The sequence below is a fragment of the Carlito syrichta genome, unplaced genomic scaffold, assembly GCF_000164805.1.
Source record: "Carlito syrichta isolate Samal-C Ts95f unplaced genomic scaffold, Tarsius_syrichta-2.0.1 Scaffold301542, whole genome shotgun sequence".
Classification (NCBI taxonomy): domain Eukaryota; kingdom Metazoa; phylum Chordata; class Mammalia; order Primates; family Tarsiidae; genus Carlito; species Carlito syrichta.
The window spans coordinates 624070-642948 of NW_007245638.1; the positions used below are offsets into that span (position 1 = coordinate 624070).

The following is an 18879-nucleotide window of genomic DNA, read 5'->3' on the forward strand; positions in this document are numbered from 1 at the left end:
CATCTCTAAAAACTTTTTTCAATAATAAAATAAAATTTGAAAACTGTATCCAAGTAAGCACCACCACAGCCATGCCAGAGGACACTGCACCCCCGCCAAGTGTTCCCTATGCCCCTGCCAGCCCCACCTCCAGCCCCAGGTAACCCCTGAACTGCTTTCTGCAGCTAGAGATTAGATTAGTCTCCCCTAGAGTTCCATGTACAAGGCATTGTGTGTTCTTTGTGTTCACCTCCTTTCCCTTGGCAGAGCATCAGTGAGACTCATCCGTGTGGTGTGTGTCTCTGTGGCTTGTTACTTTTATTGCTGAGTAGATTGTCAGTTGTGTGGATAATCTATGGATTGTATGGTCATGGACATCTGGGTTTTCTGGTTTGCTTTATTTTTATTCACAGTCCCCCTCATTCCCAAATAGTATATGCCCCCATGGGAATGTCAGCTCCAGGAGAATAGGAGCCTTGTCCCTATCAGGCCCTGCTGTATCCCCGGTCCCCAGAGCAGTCTATGTACCCAGGCCCATCGTGAGTGCACAATATGTGCCAAAGGGACAAATTCTTTTGCATTCATTTTCCCGGTGGAATATGACAGGCTTGAGAGCTGGGCTCCAGACTTTTCTCCTCCACGGACCCCAGTTTAGAGACCAACAGGCCTTCTGAGTGAAGCCAGATGTTGGCCGGAGCTCCCTTGCCCCTCAACAACTGGGCCAAGTGCACCTGTACCATGTGATCCTGTGAACACACACACATACAAACACATGTACACACATGCAAACAAGACAGGTTGGCCGGCACCCCATGCTGGCTACCTGTTTGTTAGACATACTGAGAAGTCCGTAATTGCATGGGGAAGGGTGTGCTCTCTGAAGCTGGCTGCTGGGGTGTGACTCTCTGCTCTGCCTTTCTCTAACAATGGGACAAGTTATGTAACCTCTCTCTGCCTCAGTTTCCTCATATGCAAAATGAGAATAATTTGTATCGAGTGGGGTTATTGTGAGCATGAATCACCTACAACAGTGGCTAGTCTTATTAAATGTTAGCTCAAAGTATCATCTGAGCAGCTAGCAAACAAAAATAAGAGAAAAACTACATAATGTTCACTAAAACATCCTATGACATCAAAACTCCTTGTTAGTATAGACTTTATTCTAGATATTATTTCTTTTTAGCCTAAATCTTTTTCATTCAGTCAGCCAGGATCTTTAGCCTGGGTGTGGTGGCTCACTCCTGTAATCTCAGCTCTTTGGGAGGCTGAGGCAGAAAGATTGCTTGAGACCAGGAGTTCAAGGGCAACAACATAGTGAGAACTCCATCTCTACCAAAAAAAAAAAGTTTTTAAGATCTTAAATGAGTACCCACTATGTGCCAGGCACTGTTTGTGTTAAGTGAAACAGTCTAGTCTGCCACTCTTAAATGTAGGGGATAGTTCATATCCAAGAGGGAGATGGACTATAAATTAGTAGCTCAATAACAAGTTTTCAAAGAATTATGAGTTTTTGCTGGGGAGGAAAACAAGGAGAAGTGATAGAGATGTGCAGGTGGTCAGGGGAGTCCTTTCTTCATGATGTCTAGGCAAAGGCAAGACTGATAAGAAGCAGGCAGCCATGATGAGATCAGGAGAAAGAAAAGGCCAGGCAGAGGGAACGGCTTGTGCAAAGGCCCTGAGGCTGGGCTGAGCTGGTCATGTTCCAGGAACAGAGGGAAGATCAGTGTGGCTAGAATGCAGGAGAGAGGAGGTGGGAGAGTTGGAAGTGGCTGGCTCCCAAAGACACTTACAGACCAGGTACAGCCAACACCTGGCAAAACCTTCCGGACTCTTCTGGGCCTCTTTTTTTGTTTACTTCTGTGGACATCTCCCCGTCTTCCAGGCAGTCTGCCTGCTCTGCCCGGGTCTGACCTTAGCACTGCCAAGCCCTTCCTTCCTACGCCTTTCGCGGCTCAGTGGCATCTTGAGGGGACTTACAAACCAGGCCAGCCACCAGACATGCTGGCAGGGACGGCCAGGCTCTTGGAAAACACGGCACTGTCTCTTCTCCCACAGTCCTTAGGGCACATGCAAATCCAAGTTCAAGTCCCTGCTTGGCCACCAACCCTGCTTGACGGCACTGGGAACGTTCCTTAACTTCTCTGGCCGACACCGTTCTCTCCTGAGAAGCGGAATGAGACTAGGGCTTCTGGGAGGAAGAAAAGAGATAACACATCAGCATTTGCCACGATGCCTGGCGTGTAGCAAGTGCCCAAGCAGAAATAGCCTCTTTTTATTTCCGATGATTACTTTTCCGCTGCTGCAGGAGGACGTGGAATTTAAGAATCAAGAATTCCACCCTGGTCCATGACTTCTCCCCGGCTCCTAATTTTAGGGAACCCTATTGGGTTCCTCTCTTGGAGCTTCCATCTGCTTGGCTCCGGCCCCGTGGAGCCTGGCACGAGGCGCCGCTACGGGCTGGAAATGCAGATGCTGTTTCCTGCCCGGAAGCTCCGGGCTGTTCTCTTAGAGGCCCGAGCGGCGCCTGCAGCTGGCCGGATGGCATCCAGTTGAGTGACTCGCATCCTGTAAGTCGGAACTGAGCAGGGAGCCCTGAAAAAGACCGGCAAGGCCACGCTCAGGGAAGCCAGCCCCCGCCGCCGGAGCCGGGCTGTCATGCCTCCCCGCTCCCTGAGCCCTCAGCCCCTTTGAAAGCGAGCAGAGAGACGGGGCTGCGCTTTCAGGAGGACCCAGCCGGGCGCGCTTTGCCCCGGGCCTGGCTGGAGGCAGAAAGCGCTGAACAGCGCCCCCCCCCCCCCCCCGCGAGCGACGCGCCGCGCCGCCGCCGAGTCGCGCCGCCGTCACCAGATGCGACCGGAGACCCGGTGGCCACGCGGCTTCAGGCAGCCCTGGCTCGCCGGCGCCGCTTCCCCGCCACGCCCCCGACCGCTGAGCGTGCCCCGCCATCGCCGTCGGAGGAAGAACCGGCGTCAGACGTCGCGGGGAGGCCCAGGGCGCCGCCGGGGCGGAGCGACGGGGAGCGGCGGGCGTCCGTGGGAGATGTCAGCGCTGATGGCTCTGCCCGTCGGCGACGACCCTCGCGGGGCGATGTTCCAAGGGGCAGTCAAGCTATTTCCCCTCTTCCCGGGGTCCGGGACCCAGCGATAACATCTTCCCGAGGGGCAGTGAGTGTGTCTTTAACCTGCCCCCCCCCCCGGCAGGTGTGTCTGGCGTGGCTTCCAGAAGCATCACTGGGCCGCCTGCGGGCTGCCTGTGACGCCTTCCCTTCTGGGAAAGTGACGGCCCCGCTCCAAGGCCCGGCCTCCGCGGCTCTCCTCCGGCTCCTCTGGAAACCCACTAAGTTATCTTAATTACCATTCCTCTTCGGTCCCTGCCAAGAAGTGGGGAGATTTATCATTGGATCAGTCACATATTTGCTGTGGTTTATTTCTTCGCCTCTCGAGCTCTCGTAAAAGTTGCATTTTCGTGCCACTTTGGGGTATGACTGATGACTCCGAGGCGCAGCCCTCACATCGCGTGCCCAGTGGGTTATTTTTCAGAGGCCAGGGAAGAAGAGAGAATTTGGGGGGCAGAGGTGGTATTTATTTTGGGTCATTGTGCTGTCACCCTCTGGGTGGCTGCGAGAGGCACAAGCTGCTCTGGGAGACATGCTTCCGAAGCCAGCCCGTGCAGACGCGGCCTTCCGTGGGGATGGGCCTGAACCCCTTCCAGCACTTCTGCAGACCTAGCCGGTAGAATGTGCTACAGCAGCCGGGTGTGGTGGTTCATGCCTGTAACCCCAGCACTTTGGGAGGCCGAGGAGGCTGGGCTGCTTGAGCCCAAGAGTTCAAGACCAGCCTGGGCAACATAGCAAGACCCCATTACTACAAAAAATCAAAAACTTAGCTGGGCATGGGGGCGCACACCTGTCGTCCCAAATACTTGGGAGACTGAGGCAGAAGGATTGCCTGAGCCCAGGAGGTCGAGGCTGCCATGAGCTGTGATTGTCATGACTGTGCCATTGTACTCCAGCTTGGGTGTCAGAGTGAGACCCCAACTCAAATAATTTTTTTAAATGCTACAGAGCAACCTCTTCAGCCAACCAAGCACAGTGCAGTCCCAAGCATCCCTGGGCCCTGGGTTGATCACAAAGGCATCTGGAACCGAGGACTCAGATGGCCCCGGTGCTAAGCCTGAGTTATCAACTCCCAGTGCTGAGGCATGAAGAGGAGTCTCTGGCCAGGACCTGGGCTTTTTGGAAAGTGGCCTCCTTCTAGGGTCAGCCAATCTGCCAAGAAAACCAGCCAGACTGCAGTCTAGGAATCCTAGAGAGCAGAGGTTCCCCCGGACCAGACGGCCTCCTCGCAAACCTGTCTCTCACCTGGTCCCTGCCCTGGAAGCCAGTCTCCAGGTTGGCTCAGTTGATCCACCCTGCGTTTCTAGCCTCTGACCTTTCCCTAAGGTATAGCAGCAGTGAACGATGCTACGTGGCGAATATGAATCTAGGAGAAGGGTAACCATATCCATTGCTCCTGAGACAGAAAGGAGGAACAAGAAGTGTAGACCAGGACACTCTTGTGCACCTGTGATAAGCAGACACCCTACGCGTAAGACAGTTGAAACTCAGAAGACGGTGCTATTTTTTCCTGGGTGATTCTCTCCTACTACCCTATAAGAAATGGAAAATATGCTGGAAATGACTTGAGGAGTGAACCGGGAAGGAAAGGAAAGAAGCATGAGGTCATCTGTGAAGGCTATGCCAAAGTAACAAATAAGGCTCAGCATTTCAGTGGCTTGATTTAATAAGCGTTTATTGCTTGCTCATGCCATAATTTCAGGCTGTCCTTCAGGGGCTAATTCTGACCGCTGTTACTTAGTGGCTCCACCCTCCAGGGGCAGATGGAAAGGGAGGGAGAGAAGGTGAAGTTTGCACAGAGCATTTGAGAACAGGGTCTAGATGTGGAGTTCGTCCAAGGCTTATGTTCCAGGGGTAAGAACACTGGCACATGCTCCCTTCTAGGTGCAAAGAATCTGGGAAGGAGTGAGGTCCTGATTAGACCAATGATGAGCAAGCTCTACCACAGAGGTCACTAAGGAACAGTGTTAAGGGAGGAGCAGAAGGAAGACAAGAAAAAGAACAAAAGAGTACAAAGGGGGCAGGTGCCTGTAATCCCAGCAATTTGAGAGACCAAGACCAGAGGTTAGCTTGAACCCAAGAGTTTGAAACTAGCCTAGGCAACATAGCGAGACCTCATCTCTACAAAAAAAATTTTAAAAATTAGTCGGGCATGGTGGCACGTGCCTGTAGTCCCAGCTACTTGGGAGGCTGAAGCAGGAGGATTGCCTGAATCCAGGAGATCAAGGCTGTGGTGAGCCATATCATGCCACTGCACTACAGCCTGGGTGACAGAGTGAAAATACAACTGGAAAAAAAAATGAGCATAATTTCCAGAGATCCAGGATGAGGGAGTTCTTGGAACCTATGGATTTCTATTGGAAAATGACTAAAAGGCTGGGTGTGGTGGCTCATGCATGTAATTCCAGCACTTTGGGAAGTGGAGGTGGGAGGATCTCTTGAGCTCAGGATTTGGAGACCAGACTGGGAAATATAGCAAGACCTTGTTTCTATAAAAAATAAAAAAGTTAACCAGTCATGGTGGCACTTGCTTCTAGTCTCTGCCACTCGGGATACTGAAGAGGGAGGATCCCTTCAGCCCAGGAGGTCGAGGCTGCAGTGAACCATAATTGTGCCACTGCACTCCAGCCTGGGCAACAGAATGAGACCCCCCCCAACTCAATAAATAAATAAATGGGTAAAGATAGATAGATAGATAAACGTATAATACAGGATTGAGACACATCAGACACGTGCTGTCATACAAATGTCCTGATATCTTATTTGAGAGTCCCGGGCTAGCAGATTCTTCCTTAAATGAAAACTGCTCCCCATACTCCTGTGGACAGACTCTGAGGACCCAGTCAGCATAGATGTCTTCTCTCCCCTTTGAAAAATGCCTTTTCTTAGAGCCATTTGCTTGGTCAGACGGTGAGCTCCGCCACTAGTCCTAAGCCATTTTTGCGTCCCATGACTGTTCAGCTAGTTCAGCAAGAGATGACAGATGCCTGAATTAGTCATGAGCGATGGCCCCACACAAGTCCTCACCTCCCCAAACTCTTCCTCATGGGGGTGATAACTTGGACCCCAAATAAAGTCTATTCTTCTCACCTCGGCACCAAAGAAGTTACAGTCATTCCTCTGGCTGACAGCAATTTGTAGACACGGGTCTTTGTAGTTGGACATTTACGAGGTTGCTAAGAAACAAATGCTTTGGCTAGAAAGGTGTCCAAAAGCAGCAGTGCTTTGTCATATCGCTTCAAATCATTTATTTTAGCCCACAAAGACAGCCGTGACCAATGGGATACGGGGTGGAGGGAAGCTAAACACCAGCGCTCATTTCTTGAGATTCGGGGAAAACAGCTTCTAAGCGGTGGCCATCTCCAGCTCCCATATTTAAAACAGAACCATGCACTTCTCTCCCATGATCATTATGATTTGCAAGTAGGTGACTCATAGTCACCAGGTACTTAATAAAGCGGCTATTATCGTCCAGGCACTGCCCCAAGCATTATCTCATGTCATCCTTACAACCTCCCCGAATGGTAGGTGCTACTATTATTCCCGGGTATGAAAACCAAGAAGGTAGATTCGCCCAACATCAAAGAATAGCAAATCGCAGAGTCAGAATTCAAACCCGGTTTTGTCTGATGGCAAAGCCTTTGTGTTGAAGATTACAGAGTCTTTTGTTTTCACTGATCACATTTCAGATGGAAAAACTGGCAATTCTGACGACGGGGGAAGGCACATTAGAAGATTCCTGGAGTTTTGTGCTATGAAGTGCATGAAAGAGGTTATAGTTGATGTCTCTAACCTATAAAAGCCTTTTTTATGGAAGGGAAAGTGGCGAGGTGGCTTAATCCCACAGTGATGGTTTTTATCGGCTAAAACCTACACTTTGAATGTTCCCTGGAAGTCAGCGTGTAAGTGGCTTTTCTAGGCAGTGAGTTTGCAAGAGTTCACAAGATTAGTCCATTTCTACTGGGATTTTATCGATTTTCTTGTCAGCAAGTAAGAAACATTGGGGCCCTTTCTGTCTTCAACTTCATCTTCTCTGTCTAGCCCATGGCCAAGCCCTGTCATCTCTTCCTTAGAAATGTTTCTCCAAAGTTGTCTTCTCTTCTCATTCACTGTCCTCATCAAACCCTTATCACCTCGCATTTGGGTTTCTTTAATCACTTCCTGATTCCTTCTGTTCTCCCCTTCAGAATATCTCATACCCCACCTATGAACTGATTCCTCAGAACATCCCTTTCATCACATCAGTCACTGCTCAAGAGTCTTCAGTGGCTCCCACTTGCCGCCACAGGATAAGAACTCTCTTGGGTCACACTCGCTCTCCTCAAGACCTCATCCTGCTAGCCTTAGTTGACCACCCTGTCTTTCACTAATCACTTCCAATTCTGAACCTGGTTTCCATTGAAACAAAGTTTAAAAAAAAAATTTTTTTTGAGTCAGCATCCCACTCTGTCACCCAGGCTGGAGTGCAGTGGCACGCTCACGGCCAGCCCAGCGTTGACCTGCTGGGCTCCAGCGATCCTTCCATCTCAGCCTTCCAAGTAACCAGAACTACAAGCGCATGCTACCACTTCCTGCTCATTTTTTATTTATTGTAGAGACGAGGTCTCAACAAGTTCCCCGGGCTGGTCTCAAACCCGAACGCTCAGCAATTTACTTGCCTTGGCCTTTCAGTGTGCTGGGATTACAGCCTGAGCCACCGAGCCTGGCCAAAACAAAGTTTAACATTTAATTGCTGGTTTATCCCAGGCCAGTCATTGTGAGGGCACAGACATGAAGGCTGAGCAGATCTGTGTCTAAATTCTTGCTTGACCACTTTGAAGCTTTGTGACTTTGGACAAGTCACTTGACATCTCTGAGCCTCAATTTCTTTATCTGTAAAATATGGGTACAAATAGCACCAAGATAAATACTAAGATAGGTTTTTTTCAAAAATTGAATAAAATAATGAAGAAGAAGATGATGATTACAGTGGCTGACATGCATATTGTGTTTCCTGGGTGCCAGGCACTGTCCTAAATATTATCTTAATCCTCACAACAACCCAAAACTTAGATACTATTATTTTCATAGTTTTCTCAGTGGGGAAACTGAGGCACAGACAGGTGAAGCGAGTAAGTGCCACAGCCATGACTTGCCATGATGGGAAGACGAGCATGTTCTCAGCTTCTCTTGACTCACAACCCGACTGTGGAGGGCAATCTGGCTCCACAATACTCATCTTACCACCCTGCTGTGACATCTTCTAGTAAATGATCAATAAACGGTAACTGGTAACACAGGTTCATGTTTCCTTATCTGAAACTTTCAGGGCCCAAGTTATATTTTGGAATTCAGAATTTGGAGAATTTTAACAATCTAAGAAGCTGCAGATATTAATAATTGATCTTGGATAGAATCTTTGTGAATCAGGGCAGCTTATTTGACCCATTTCCCAGAGCAATAAACTGAGGTTCTAAAAGCTAATTGAATTCCTCAAAGTCCCAGGATGTGGAAATGATAGAAATAGCATGGGCTTCTGGGCCTGGCCCATGGCCTTTGCACAGCACCGTGTGTCCCAACAGCACTTAGTTGTGCATCTCAAGATTCACCAGAGAAGCCTCGATAGAAAAATTATACATGGCACATGCTGTGTATTATATAACATCCCAGTGGATACTAGAGCAACAACACGTATCTCTCACACACACACACACACACACACACACAGAGAAAAAATCTTTGGATTAAAGTCTTTTGGATTTCAGAACTGCAGACAAGAGATTATGGCCTACAGTAATAAAACGAGTAGCAATAATTATAAGCATAATAAATGATGCCTGTTATTGTTACAACTTTCGTGGCTCTTGTTTTACTGGATGAGGTCATAGTCAAATGTCCTACAAGGTCTTTCTCCATTAACAAATGAGTGGGAGGGGAGAGAACCAGGCATGCGACCCAACCTGCCCCTTGACTCAGGCATGGTGCTCTCTCTCCTCTTCCCAGTATGACTTCATGGAACGTCTAGACGGGAAGGAGAAGTGGAGTGTGGTGGAGTCACCCCGGGAACGGCGGAGCATACAGACCCTGGTGCAGAATGAAGCCGTGTTTGTGCAGTACCTGGATGTGGGCCTGTGGCACCTGGCCTTCTACAATGATGGCAAAGACAAGGAAATGGTTTCCTTCAACACTGTTGTCTTAGGTAGGTGCGGGGTCTCCGAGATGACATGCCATGAAGGGAAGATGAGCATGTTCTAGGCTTTTCTAGAAGACACACCTTCAGGGCAGTTTCTACTGTGGATCAGATCAGACCAGGATGCTTCCTTTAGGCCTCATGGTACCACCCACCTAAAATTAGCTCTGATTAAATCAGAAATGCTGCTTTAAACCATAAAAGAGCCACCATTCATCCCAAGGATTTAATCGTGGCTAAGAATGTGGGTCAGACTTCCTGGACTGAGTCCTGACCACACAGCTTGAGCAAATCACTGGACTTTTATAAGCCTTGGCTTCCTCATAGTAAGAGAGAACTTATGCTAGTGCCTGCCTCACAGGGCTGTTGTGAAGATTAAATAAAATAAATACATAAGTCTTTAAGTATGTAGCAGAGTCAAAAATACTGGCCATTCACCTCAGCTCAGAATTGCTCTTTAAAATTAAGGAAACCTCAAAATAAACAGTTTTCTGAAATCTTAATAAATCAAGGAAAGGATACAGACATTTAAAAATCATATCTTTATTCCCAGGTAGGTAAAGCTCACAACGCTTTAGTTAAGTACTTGTCATTTTGGGCATATCATAGCCCTATTTTTTATTAACTATCAAAGAAAAAGCTAAGGTTTTATCCAAAATTTTCTTGTATTACATCCATACAAACCCTTAAAAGGGTCACCAGCTTGAGGAGGTTTCATAAAGTTTTCTACAGAAAACTCTAAGAATTTTAACAATCTAAGAAGCTGCAGATATTAATAATTGATCTTGGATAGAATCTTTGTGAATCAGGGCAGCTTATTTGACCCATTTCCCAGAGCAATAAACTGAGGTTCTAAAAGATAATTGAATTCCTCAAAGTCCCAGGATGTGGAAATGATAGAAATAGCATGGGCTTCTGGGCCTGGCCCATGGCCTTTGCACAGCACCGTGTGTCCCAACAGCACTTAGTTGTGCATCTCAAGATTCACCAGAGAAGCCTCGATAGGGTGGTGTTTTGAGGAAAGGCCTGGTAGCTCCAGGATCAAATGCCAGATTTTCTTTCCCATGTCTTACCTGGACAAGTCATTTATCTCCCTGAGTCTTAGTTTCATCATCTGTGCAAAGGTATCGACCACGTCCTTGAAGCCAAGGGTGATGTGCATATCATGATGAACAGAACATGTCTGGCAGGGAGTTGGTAGTTACTACATGAGAGCCAATGATTGTTTTTAGGAATACATCTTATACAGCTGTTTTGCTACTGATTACATTTTCAGAATTTTTCTGTGAGCCCATGGGTTTTTCTGAGGGGCTCCCTGATTCTTTGAAAGAGCCTTGTAATCCAGCCCGAAATTCAGGTGGGAATTCAACTTCTAAATGGTGTAAAATCACATCGTTTTGGTGTTGACCGTAGGATTGAAGTCAATCCTTATTCCCTCTGCTAAGGAAAGATTGACCCCATCAAGGCCAGCCAAATGCTCTACAGCAGGAGTTGGCACACTACAGCCCATGGACTGAACCTGGCCCACTGCCTGATTTTATGAATAAAGTTTTATTGGAACACAGCCTTGTTAACCTGTTTACATATTGTCTGTGACAGCTTTCCCACTGTAACGGCAGAGTTGAGTAGTTGCAACAGAGCCCATATGGTCCAAGAAGCCTAAATAGTCACTGTCTGTCCCTTTCCAAAAAAAGTGTGCCAACCCCTCCCCTAAAGTAATGTCATTAACTTTGTATAATAAAAGTCACTGGAGAAGCATTCCATAGAAGGAACATTTCCAGGATCAGGCTAAGTATTAATGGGGGGGAAAAGTAAAAGGGTAGAGACTAGTTCACAAAAGGAAGACACTAGAAACAAATTTGGAACTAGTTTGAGATGTTGAGATTTTTATAGATCTTTTAGTTTAAGAACATGATGAGAAATGACTTCCTTTTTATCACTTTGTGTTTAAACTCAAAAGGCTTGACATGTATCTGACAGCATACACCCCACACGCCAGCCAGCTCAGCTGGGGTCTTTTCGGTGAAAATCTTAACAATAATCGCTGCGATTTACAGAGTGCTGACTGTGGGCCAGGCCCTGTACTGTGCATTTTGTGTCCCTTTAGCTTAGTGAACCCATAAAGTAGCCATCCAAAGTAGACATGGTCACTATTCTCTCCATTTTCCAGTTGACAAAGCCAAGATGGAGAGAAGTTAAACAACTTGCCAATGTCACACTCAGCCAGTCAGCCGTCAAGTCAGAATTCAGAATTTGTAGAGCCTGTGCTGTTTACCACCGGCTTTTTGTGGATTCTAGCTAAATAAATCCCCTTTCCTCTAAACAGCAAATTTTCTGGGGGCCAGTTTACCTAATAATGGCTTCTGTCCTCCTCTTCCTGCGTCCACAGTTGTGGTAGTGAGACACCCTTCCCCGGGCCATTACCCTCCCCCGTCTGTGGAGCTGGGAATAGCAATTCTCCCGAGAGGATTTCTCCAGGCTGGACAGTAGCTCAAAGAGAAAGTCAAAGGTAATCGGTCTAATAGTTGGGCAGACATCTTGATGGAGCAATGATAGTAATTGGCCTGAAATTCAGGGGAAAGAGCAGTGTTTTATTTGGTTCAGAGGTTCTCGCAGCATACCTATCATCAGAACATTCTCCATCGAGAGCTGGCGGTAGGCTGCCAACCCCTGTGATCGGAAACAAAAGAAAGAATGTGAGCCGGGTGTCCGCCAGTGATCACACTCAATACACCTTTGACTCTGGGGAGTCTTGGGTGTGTTTTGGAGAGAAGCAACCTACTTTCAGAAATGAGTTTCCTCTCGAGGACAGCACAGCAGAGCGACATTCTCGAAGCACGAAACTGGCCTGCACACGAGGAAAATCCCGTTGCCTGGACTCACTCTGGTCTCTGGCCATTTTTTTCTCAAGGAAATTCAAATCAAGGTGACAAAAAGGAAAACATGATAGTTCAATAGTAACATTTGAATGTCGGAGAAAGGGGACCAAAGGGTGGTCTTTTTTATATTTCAGTCATAATTGTTTTCCCTTCAAAAACCGGTCGCAATCCTCTAAATATGAGATACTGGGGAAACTAAATGAAAAATTATCTTTATCACAGTTGCTGTTTATTTTGGATTCTCCTGGCCTCTTCCAGCATCGTGCTTCGAGAAGTTCGCTCTGCTGTGCTGTCCTCGAGAGGAAACTCATTTCTGAAAGTAGGCTGCTTCTCTCCAAAACACACCCAAGACTCCCCAGAGTCAAAGGTGTATTGAGGATGATCGCTGGCGGACACCTGGCTCACATTCTTCCTTTTGTTTCCGATCACAGGGGTTGGCAGCACTCCGCCAGCTCTCGATGGAGAATGTTCTGATGATAGGTATGCTGCGAGAACCTCTGAACCAAATAAAACACTGCTCTTTCCCCTGAATTTCAGGCCAATTACTATCATTGCTCCATCAAGATGTCTGTCCAACTATTAGGCAAACACCCATACATGAACACACTCCAACAACTGTTTAAGAACCTACTGGATTTATACCAGGCATTGAAAATATCTCGGTGAGCAGTTCAGATTGGGTCTCTTCCTCAGGGAACTTGATGTGAGAAGACAGAAAATGCAAAAAGGCTAGTCTAGGAATTACAGGACCAAAGAGGAACTGGTACAAAATCCAGATTGAGGAAAGTGAGGAAGACACCCAGAACCTGAGAATCCTGGACAAATACCTCAGGCAAAGCCTTCCAGCCACGCAAAGGCTATACAGAGAACTCAGGCCTTTCCTGCGGATCTGTGGTTCCCTGGGTCTTCCCTGTCTGGTCCCTGAAGATGTAAAGTTGAGAACAGGAGACTTTGGCCTCAGAAGTGTGGGTTTCCACCAAACCATCCCTAGCTCCAGATGCTCAGTGAGAAGCAATCTCTACCTCACAGTAGGAATGACTTCAAAAAATGCAAGCTGGAGAATATCATTCCTCTATTTAAGTTTTTTATTTGTTCCCAGCAGTTCTAGAATAAAATCCAATACATCTTCATGGCCTACAGGACCCTGGATAATCTGTCTCCATCCTGGGTCACTCCAAACTCAGCTTGTGTTGCTCTCTCCCTTGTTCACTACCCTCCAACCACATTGGATTCAGTTCCACCCTTGCACACCCATGGGCCTTTGCATAAGCTATTCCTCCTACCTGGAATACTCCTCTTCCAGCTTTTTACTTGCAAGTTTCAGCTCATCCTTCAGCATCACTTGCATAGAATAGAGAGGCCCTCCTTGACCATCTACTCTAAATAGTTTCCTCCCATTACCCCCCCCAGCATTCTATTCCTTTCAAAGCACTTATCACAATTTTTACTTATTTAATTTGTCTGATTTTTTTTGGTGGGGGGGGGGCTTGTGTTCTCTATGGCAGTGCAAAGTTTTATGAAGTCAGAAACTGTGTCTGTCTTATCCATCATATCTCCAATGCCTTGTATGGTGCCTTGTATATAATAAGCACTCAGTTAATAGACTGAATCATATGTTAAGAATGTGACAGATCTGAAATCTTACTCTGACTGCGAGCAAACATATTTCTTTTGTTGTTGTTGTTTTAGTTTGTTTTTTTAGTTGGAGTCTCACTCTGTCACCCAGGTTGGAGTAAAGTGACATGCTCATGGCCACCCCAGCATCGACCTGCTGGGCCACAGCAATCCTTCTGCCTCAGACTTCCAAGTACCTGGAGCTACAGGCGCACACTACCACACCCAGCTCATTTTTTATTTATTGTAAAGACGAGGTCTTGCCATGTTGCTGGGGCTAGTCTTGAACCCACAGGCTCAGGCAATCCACACGTGCTGGTCTCCCAAAGTGCTGGGATTACAGGCTGAGCCACCAACCCTGGTCAGTAAACTACATGTTAACCTGACAGTTTCATGAATGCCATCAGAAGACATAAGACTTCTGGGTCAGAGACAAGGGGCTCTTTTACTGAGAGAAAGGCAATATCTGGGATATGTGCATGTGTGTGGGCTCCTCAAACCCCAGTTTCCCCGGGATACATGAAGAGGGACAGGTGGTGACTGCACATGTAGTAGGTTGCACTGAAGAGAGAAACCCTGAGCTTACTGAACCTGAGTCTTAGAATGGGCAGCAAGCAGGCCTGTTCTTTATTCTAGAGAGAAACATTGTCTACTACACCAGATAATAAATAAGTAAACTTGCCCTTTCCTCAGGAGAGAGACATTATCTCTGTCTTCCAAGGCTGTTCAGGAGGATTGCTTGAGGTTTGAAACCAGCCTGGGAAACAGAGTGAGACCTCATCTCTACAAAAAAAAATTTAAAAATTAGCCAGGCATGGTGGTGCAAGCCTGTAGTCCCAGCCACACGAAAGACTGAGGTGGAAAGGTTGCCTATGTACAGGAGGTCAAGGCTGCAGTGAGCCGTGATCATGCCACTGCACTTTAGCCTGGGTGACAGAGGGAGACCCCAACTCAAAAAGAAAAAAAGATAGTTAAGAACTAAGGCAGTCAGGGCCTGTGCACTCATGACATTCAGAAACATGAGCAACCCAGGAAGAAGGGTCTCCCAGTACCACCTGAAGTTGCTGGGTTTTAATCCACAAAAGCACCTAATGCTTTCTGAATTCGTAATAAATAGATGAAACAAATAGGTCGCCACGTGGATGCTTCTCACCCCACATTCTCACGGCCTACCTCAAGGAGTTTTAGCCTGAAATGTTAATTGTTAGAATTAAGGAAACTGAGCCGGGCTCAGTGGCTCAGCCTGTAATCCCGCGCCTTTGGGAGGCTGAGGTGAGTGGATTGCCTGAGCCCACGGGTTCGAGACCCGCCTGGACAGCGAGATCTCATCTCTACAATAAATAAAAAAATCAGCTGGGCGTGGTAGCGCATGCCTATAATTCCGGCTACTCGGAAGGCTGAGGCGGAAGGATGCCGAAGCCCAGCAGGCGAGGCTGCGGTGGCTGGGAGCAGCCACTGCACTCCAGTCTGGGTGACCGAGTGAGACTCCAACTCAAAAAAAAAAAAAAAAAAAGAATTAAAGAAACTGGCTTGCCGGGGTCTATAGTCTTTTGCCTGATTTTTAAAAAGCAAATGCAGTCATTGAGTTTTCCTCGGAGCACCAGAAACTGACTACAGTCTGATTCTGGAGGAAGAGAGCTAAGAAGGGCAACACTATAGAATAAAAAGCAAAATGTCATGGCTGGTCTTTTGATCCAAAGTGAGAGTAAATGGGAAATTTAGAGTGAAGGTAGCACACCCTTTACCACTCTCTGGTGACTCCATTAGGAACAACTAGGCTTTACAGTCTTTCATACCATACCACCAAGTCAACGTCCCCAGCTCACCAAGAGTGGGTGTGATGTCACATTGCAGGCATAGTTCTTTTCATCTTTTCATAGTTTCTTTTCATCAGCTTAGTAATTTGGAACCTGAAAGCCTAAATGTGTTTTATTTGAATTTAAGGCAAAAGTTAGGATAATAGTAATTTTTTAAAACTATGACTATTTCTGTGCAAACCCAAACCAACATGAAAAAGTTCCAGAATGATCCCTTTGAAGGCATTACTTGAGAGTGCACACAGAAAGGTAAATCAGGAGATAAGATGGTTATGTGGGTTAGAGCAAATGTGAAGTAATTGATTTTCATGAAAAAGAAGATCCCCAGAAGCATAAGAGGACTTTTTTATAGCCCCAAACTACTACGTAACCCCAAAACTGTGCCTAAATTCATCAGTCTTATGTATTTGGGTTTTTAAATCAGAATACTTAGCCAGGCTTAGTGGCTCAGCCTGTAATCCCGCGCTTTGGTAAGCTGAGGTGAGTGGATTGCCTGAGCCTGCGGGTTCGAGACCCGCCTGGGCAACTTGGTGAGACCTCATCTCTACAATAAATCAAAAAATTAGCCAGGTGTGGTAGCACATGCCTGTAGTTCCGGCTACTTGAAAGGCTGAGACAGAAGGTTCGCTGGAGTCCAGCAGGTTGAGGCTGCGGTGGCCGGGAGCATGCCACTGCACTCCAGTCTGGGCGACAGAGTGAGACTCCAACTCAAAAATAAATAAATAAATCAGAATTCTTATGGCAGGGAATGCTTTCACTCTATCAACCTGAGATTAGAAACAGCTGCTCCTATTTTGAAGAATCACCCTGTATACCTGAGGCTAAAAATGGAGAATATCATTCCTCTATTTGTTTTTCCTTTGTTCCCAGCAGTTCTAGAATAAAATCTCATACATCTGTGTGACCAACCAATAATATCTAATACATCTTCATGTGACACCAAATCTCAAATAGGTGGGATGACCAGGGGTGGGATACGATGTTTAAAAAGTGTCCATATTAAACATGAGAGCTTTTACGTCTTTAAATCCAGATTGGTAGTTTCTTCCAAAATAGCAAAAGTTACTGGGTGAGGTGGCTCATGTCTGTAATCCCAGTACTTTGGAAGATGGAGGTGAGAGGATTGCCTGAGCCCAGGGAATTCGAGACCAACCCGTGCAACTTGGCAAGACCTCGTTTCTACAATAAATCAAAAAATTAGCCAGGCATGGTGGCACGTGTCTGGAGTTCCAGCTACTTGAAAGGCTGAAGTAGAAGGATCACCTGAGCCCAGCAGGTCAAGTAGCCATGAGCATGGCACTGCACCCCAGCCTGGATGGCAGAGAAAGACTCCGATTCAAAAAAAAAAAAAAGTAGCCCCAACACAAGCCCCACAGTCCTACCTGGATTTATCTGACGGATTGTAGTGGTCACTTCCATCCCCTGTCCAAATCCCCACCGCTCATTATTTTTTTCTTCACTCGTTTATGTTCCCTAACAGTCGCCTATAAGCATTCAAGGTTACAACCATTGGTCTTTGAAAAATGGTGAGTGACTGATTATTAAACTGCAGCACCAGTAGACGGAGGGAAAGGTAATTTATTAAATTTCTTTTTTTCAGATTCAGTGCAGGACTGTCCACGTAACTGCCATGGGAACGGTGAATGTGTGTCTGGACTGTGTCACTGCTTCCCAGGATTTCTAGGCGCAGACTGTGCTAAAGGTATGTCACCACATCCCTGCTATGACTGGGAAAGGCTTCTCCGAGGGGTTTAGAGGAGGGGCACTCAAGTAGCCTTCACAACAAATTCCACGGGGACATCTTGTAAGCCTATGCATCCTAGAAGGCTTACGCTTTTGATATGTGGCAATGATAGATGGCAATTGGCCAACATACCTATAGGAGCAAAGCAGTTGTCCTTGGCATCGAGGTGTGCTGAGAAGAAAGATTTGCTAAAAATGAGATGGTCGAATTTCCTGTAAAAGCAGAAGTGAATTACCATCACTCCTTTCTTATAATCATTAACTTCTATGTAATGGAAGATTAAGCATCTCAGGGTTAGTAAATTTCATTCATCCTGGCCAGCTACACACTTAATCTAGGAAGCGCTATTTATCTTGGTGGAATCGGTTTTAAATTGTATTATTAATTTATCTAGACTGCTTTCCACAGAATGGCTGGGGCCCTGGGATTCTTGGGGGAAAGGTAAGAAAGAAAATGCCTTTCACAAGAACAGAAAATTTAGGGCCTGCAAACCTACCATGCCAGAGACCTTGAGTGTGACCTTCAAGTAGCTCTATCAGAGGCAAGTATAGTAGAGGGTGGGGCATCTCACACTTTGTCTCTCACACACACACACACACAGATACACAGGCGTATATGTCTACATAAATAAAATTGAAACAAAACTTTCACAAAATGATACTTATCTTTACGCCATATTCTTTTCTATTCTATTCTATTTCATTTTTTGTAATACCAGTTGTGACCCACTACACCAATTCCCCACCCACCAGTAGGTCATATCCCAGGCTGGAAAACAGTGATAGGGAGGTTACAAGCTCTTGTTGCAGAGTCAGGCACTCCTGGGTTCCAGTCCCAGCCCTGCCACTGAGTATCTCTCTGATCTTTAGTGAGCGATTTAACATTTCAGAACCTTGGTTTCCTCATCTGGAAAAGCAGGGCGTGACTTCCCAAGTTCATGATGAGGTTATACTCAAATCTCTTAGCAGAGAATGTTGTAAGACCTCAAAGAGTTTGATTTTTCTTATTTATGTATGTGTATTTTATTGATTTATTTATATATTTCAATAGTCTTCCCACTGTTTTAATGTGTGCTTTATTTTATTTTATTTTATTTTGAGTTGGAGTCTCACTCTGTTGCCCAGACTGGAAGACTGGAGTGCAGTGGCACACTCCTGGCCCCTGCAGCCTCAACCTGCTGGACTCCAGCGATCCTTCCACCTCAGCCTTCCAAGTAGCTGGAAGTATAGGTGCGGGCTATCACGCCTGGCTAATTTTTTATTTATTGTAGAAACAAGGTCTCGCCAAGTTGCCCAGGCTGGTCTCAAACCCGCAGGCTCAGACAATCCACTCACCTTTGCCTCCCAAAGTGCTGGGATTACAGGCTAAGCCATCGAGCCCAGCCTATGTATGCTTTATTAAAAGGCCCTCCCACCTTGACATTCTGAAAAGCAAGTATTAACAAAGCTCCTCTGAAAATGCCAAATATCCCCCCTCCTTTTCTCACCTTCACTACAATTGCTTAGAAAAACAAAATAGTATTTTTAAATAGTGTCAATATTTTAAAGATCTGAGCGTCCCAT

At 46.4% G+C, this 18879-nt stretch overlaps 1 protein-coding gene across 2 annotated transcripts in view; it reads left to right on the forward strand.

The window, feature by feature from the left end:
• TENM2 (teneurin transmembrane protein 2) overlaps window positions 1-18879 on the forward strand; it is a 517874-nt gene that overhangs the window by 321467 nt on the left and 177528 nt on the right. For both annotated transcript variants that reach the window (XM_021710791.1, XM_021710790.1), the window contains 2 exons: window positions 9077-9272; window positions 17174-17275. In XM_021710791.1, the coding sequence (XP_021566466.1) occupies window positions 9077-9272; window positions 17174-17275 (298 nt within the window). The remainder of the gene's footprint in view (window positions 1-9076; window positions 9273-17173; window positions 17276-18879) is intronic.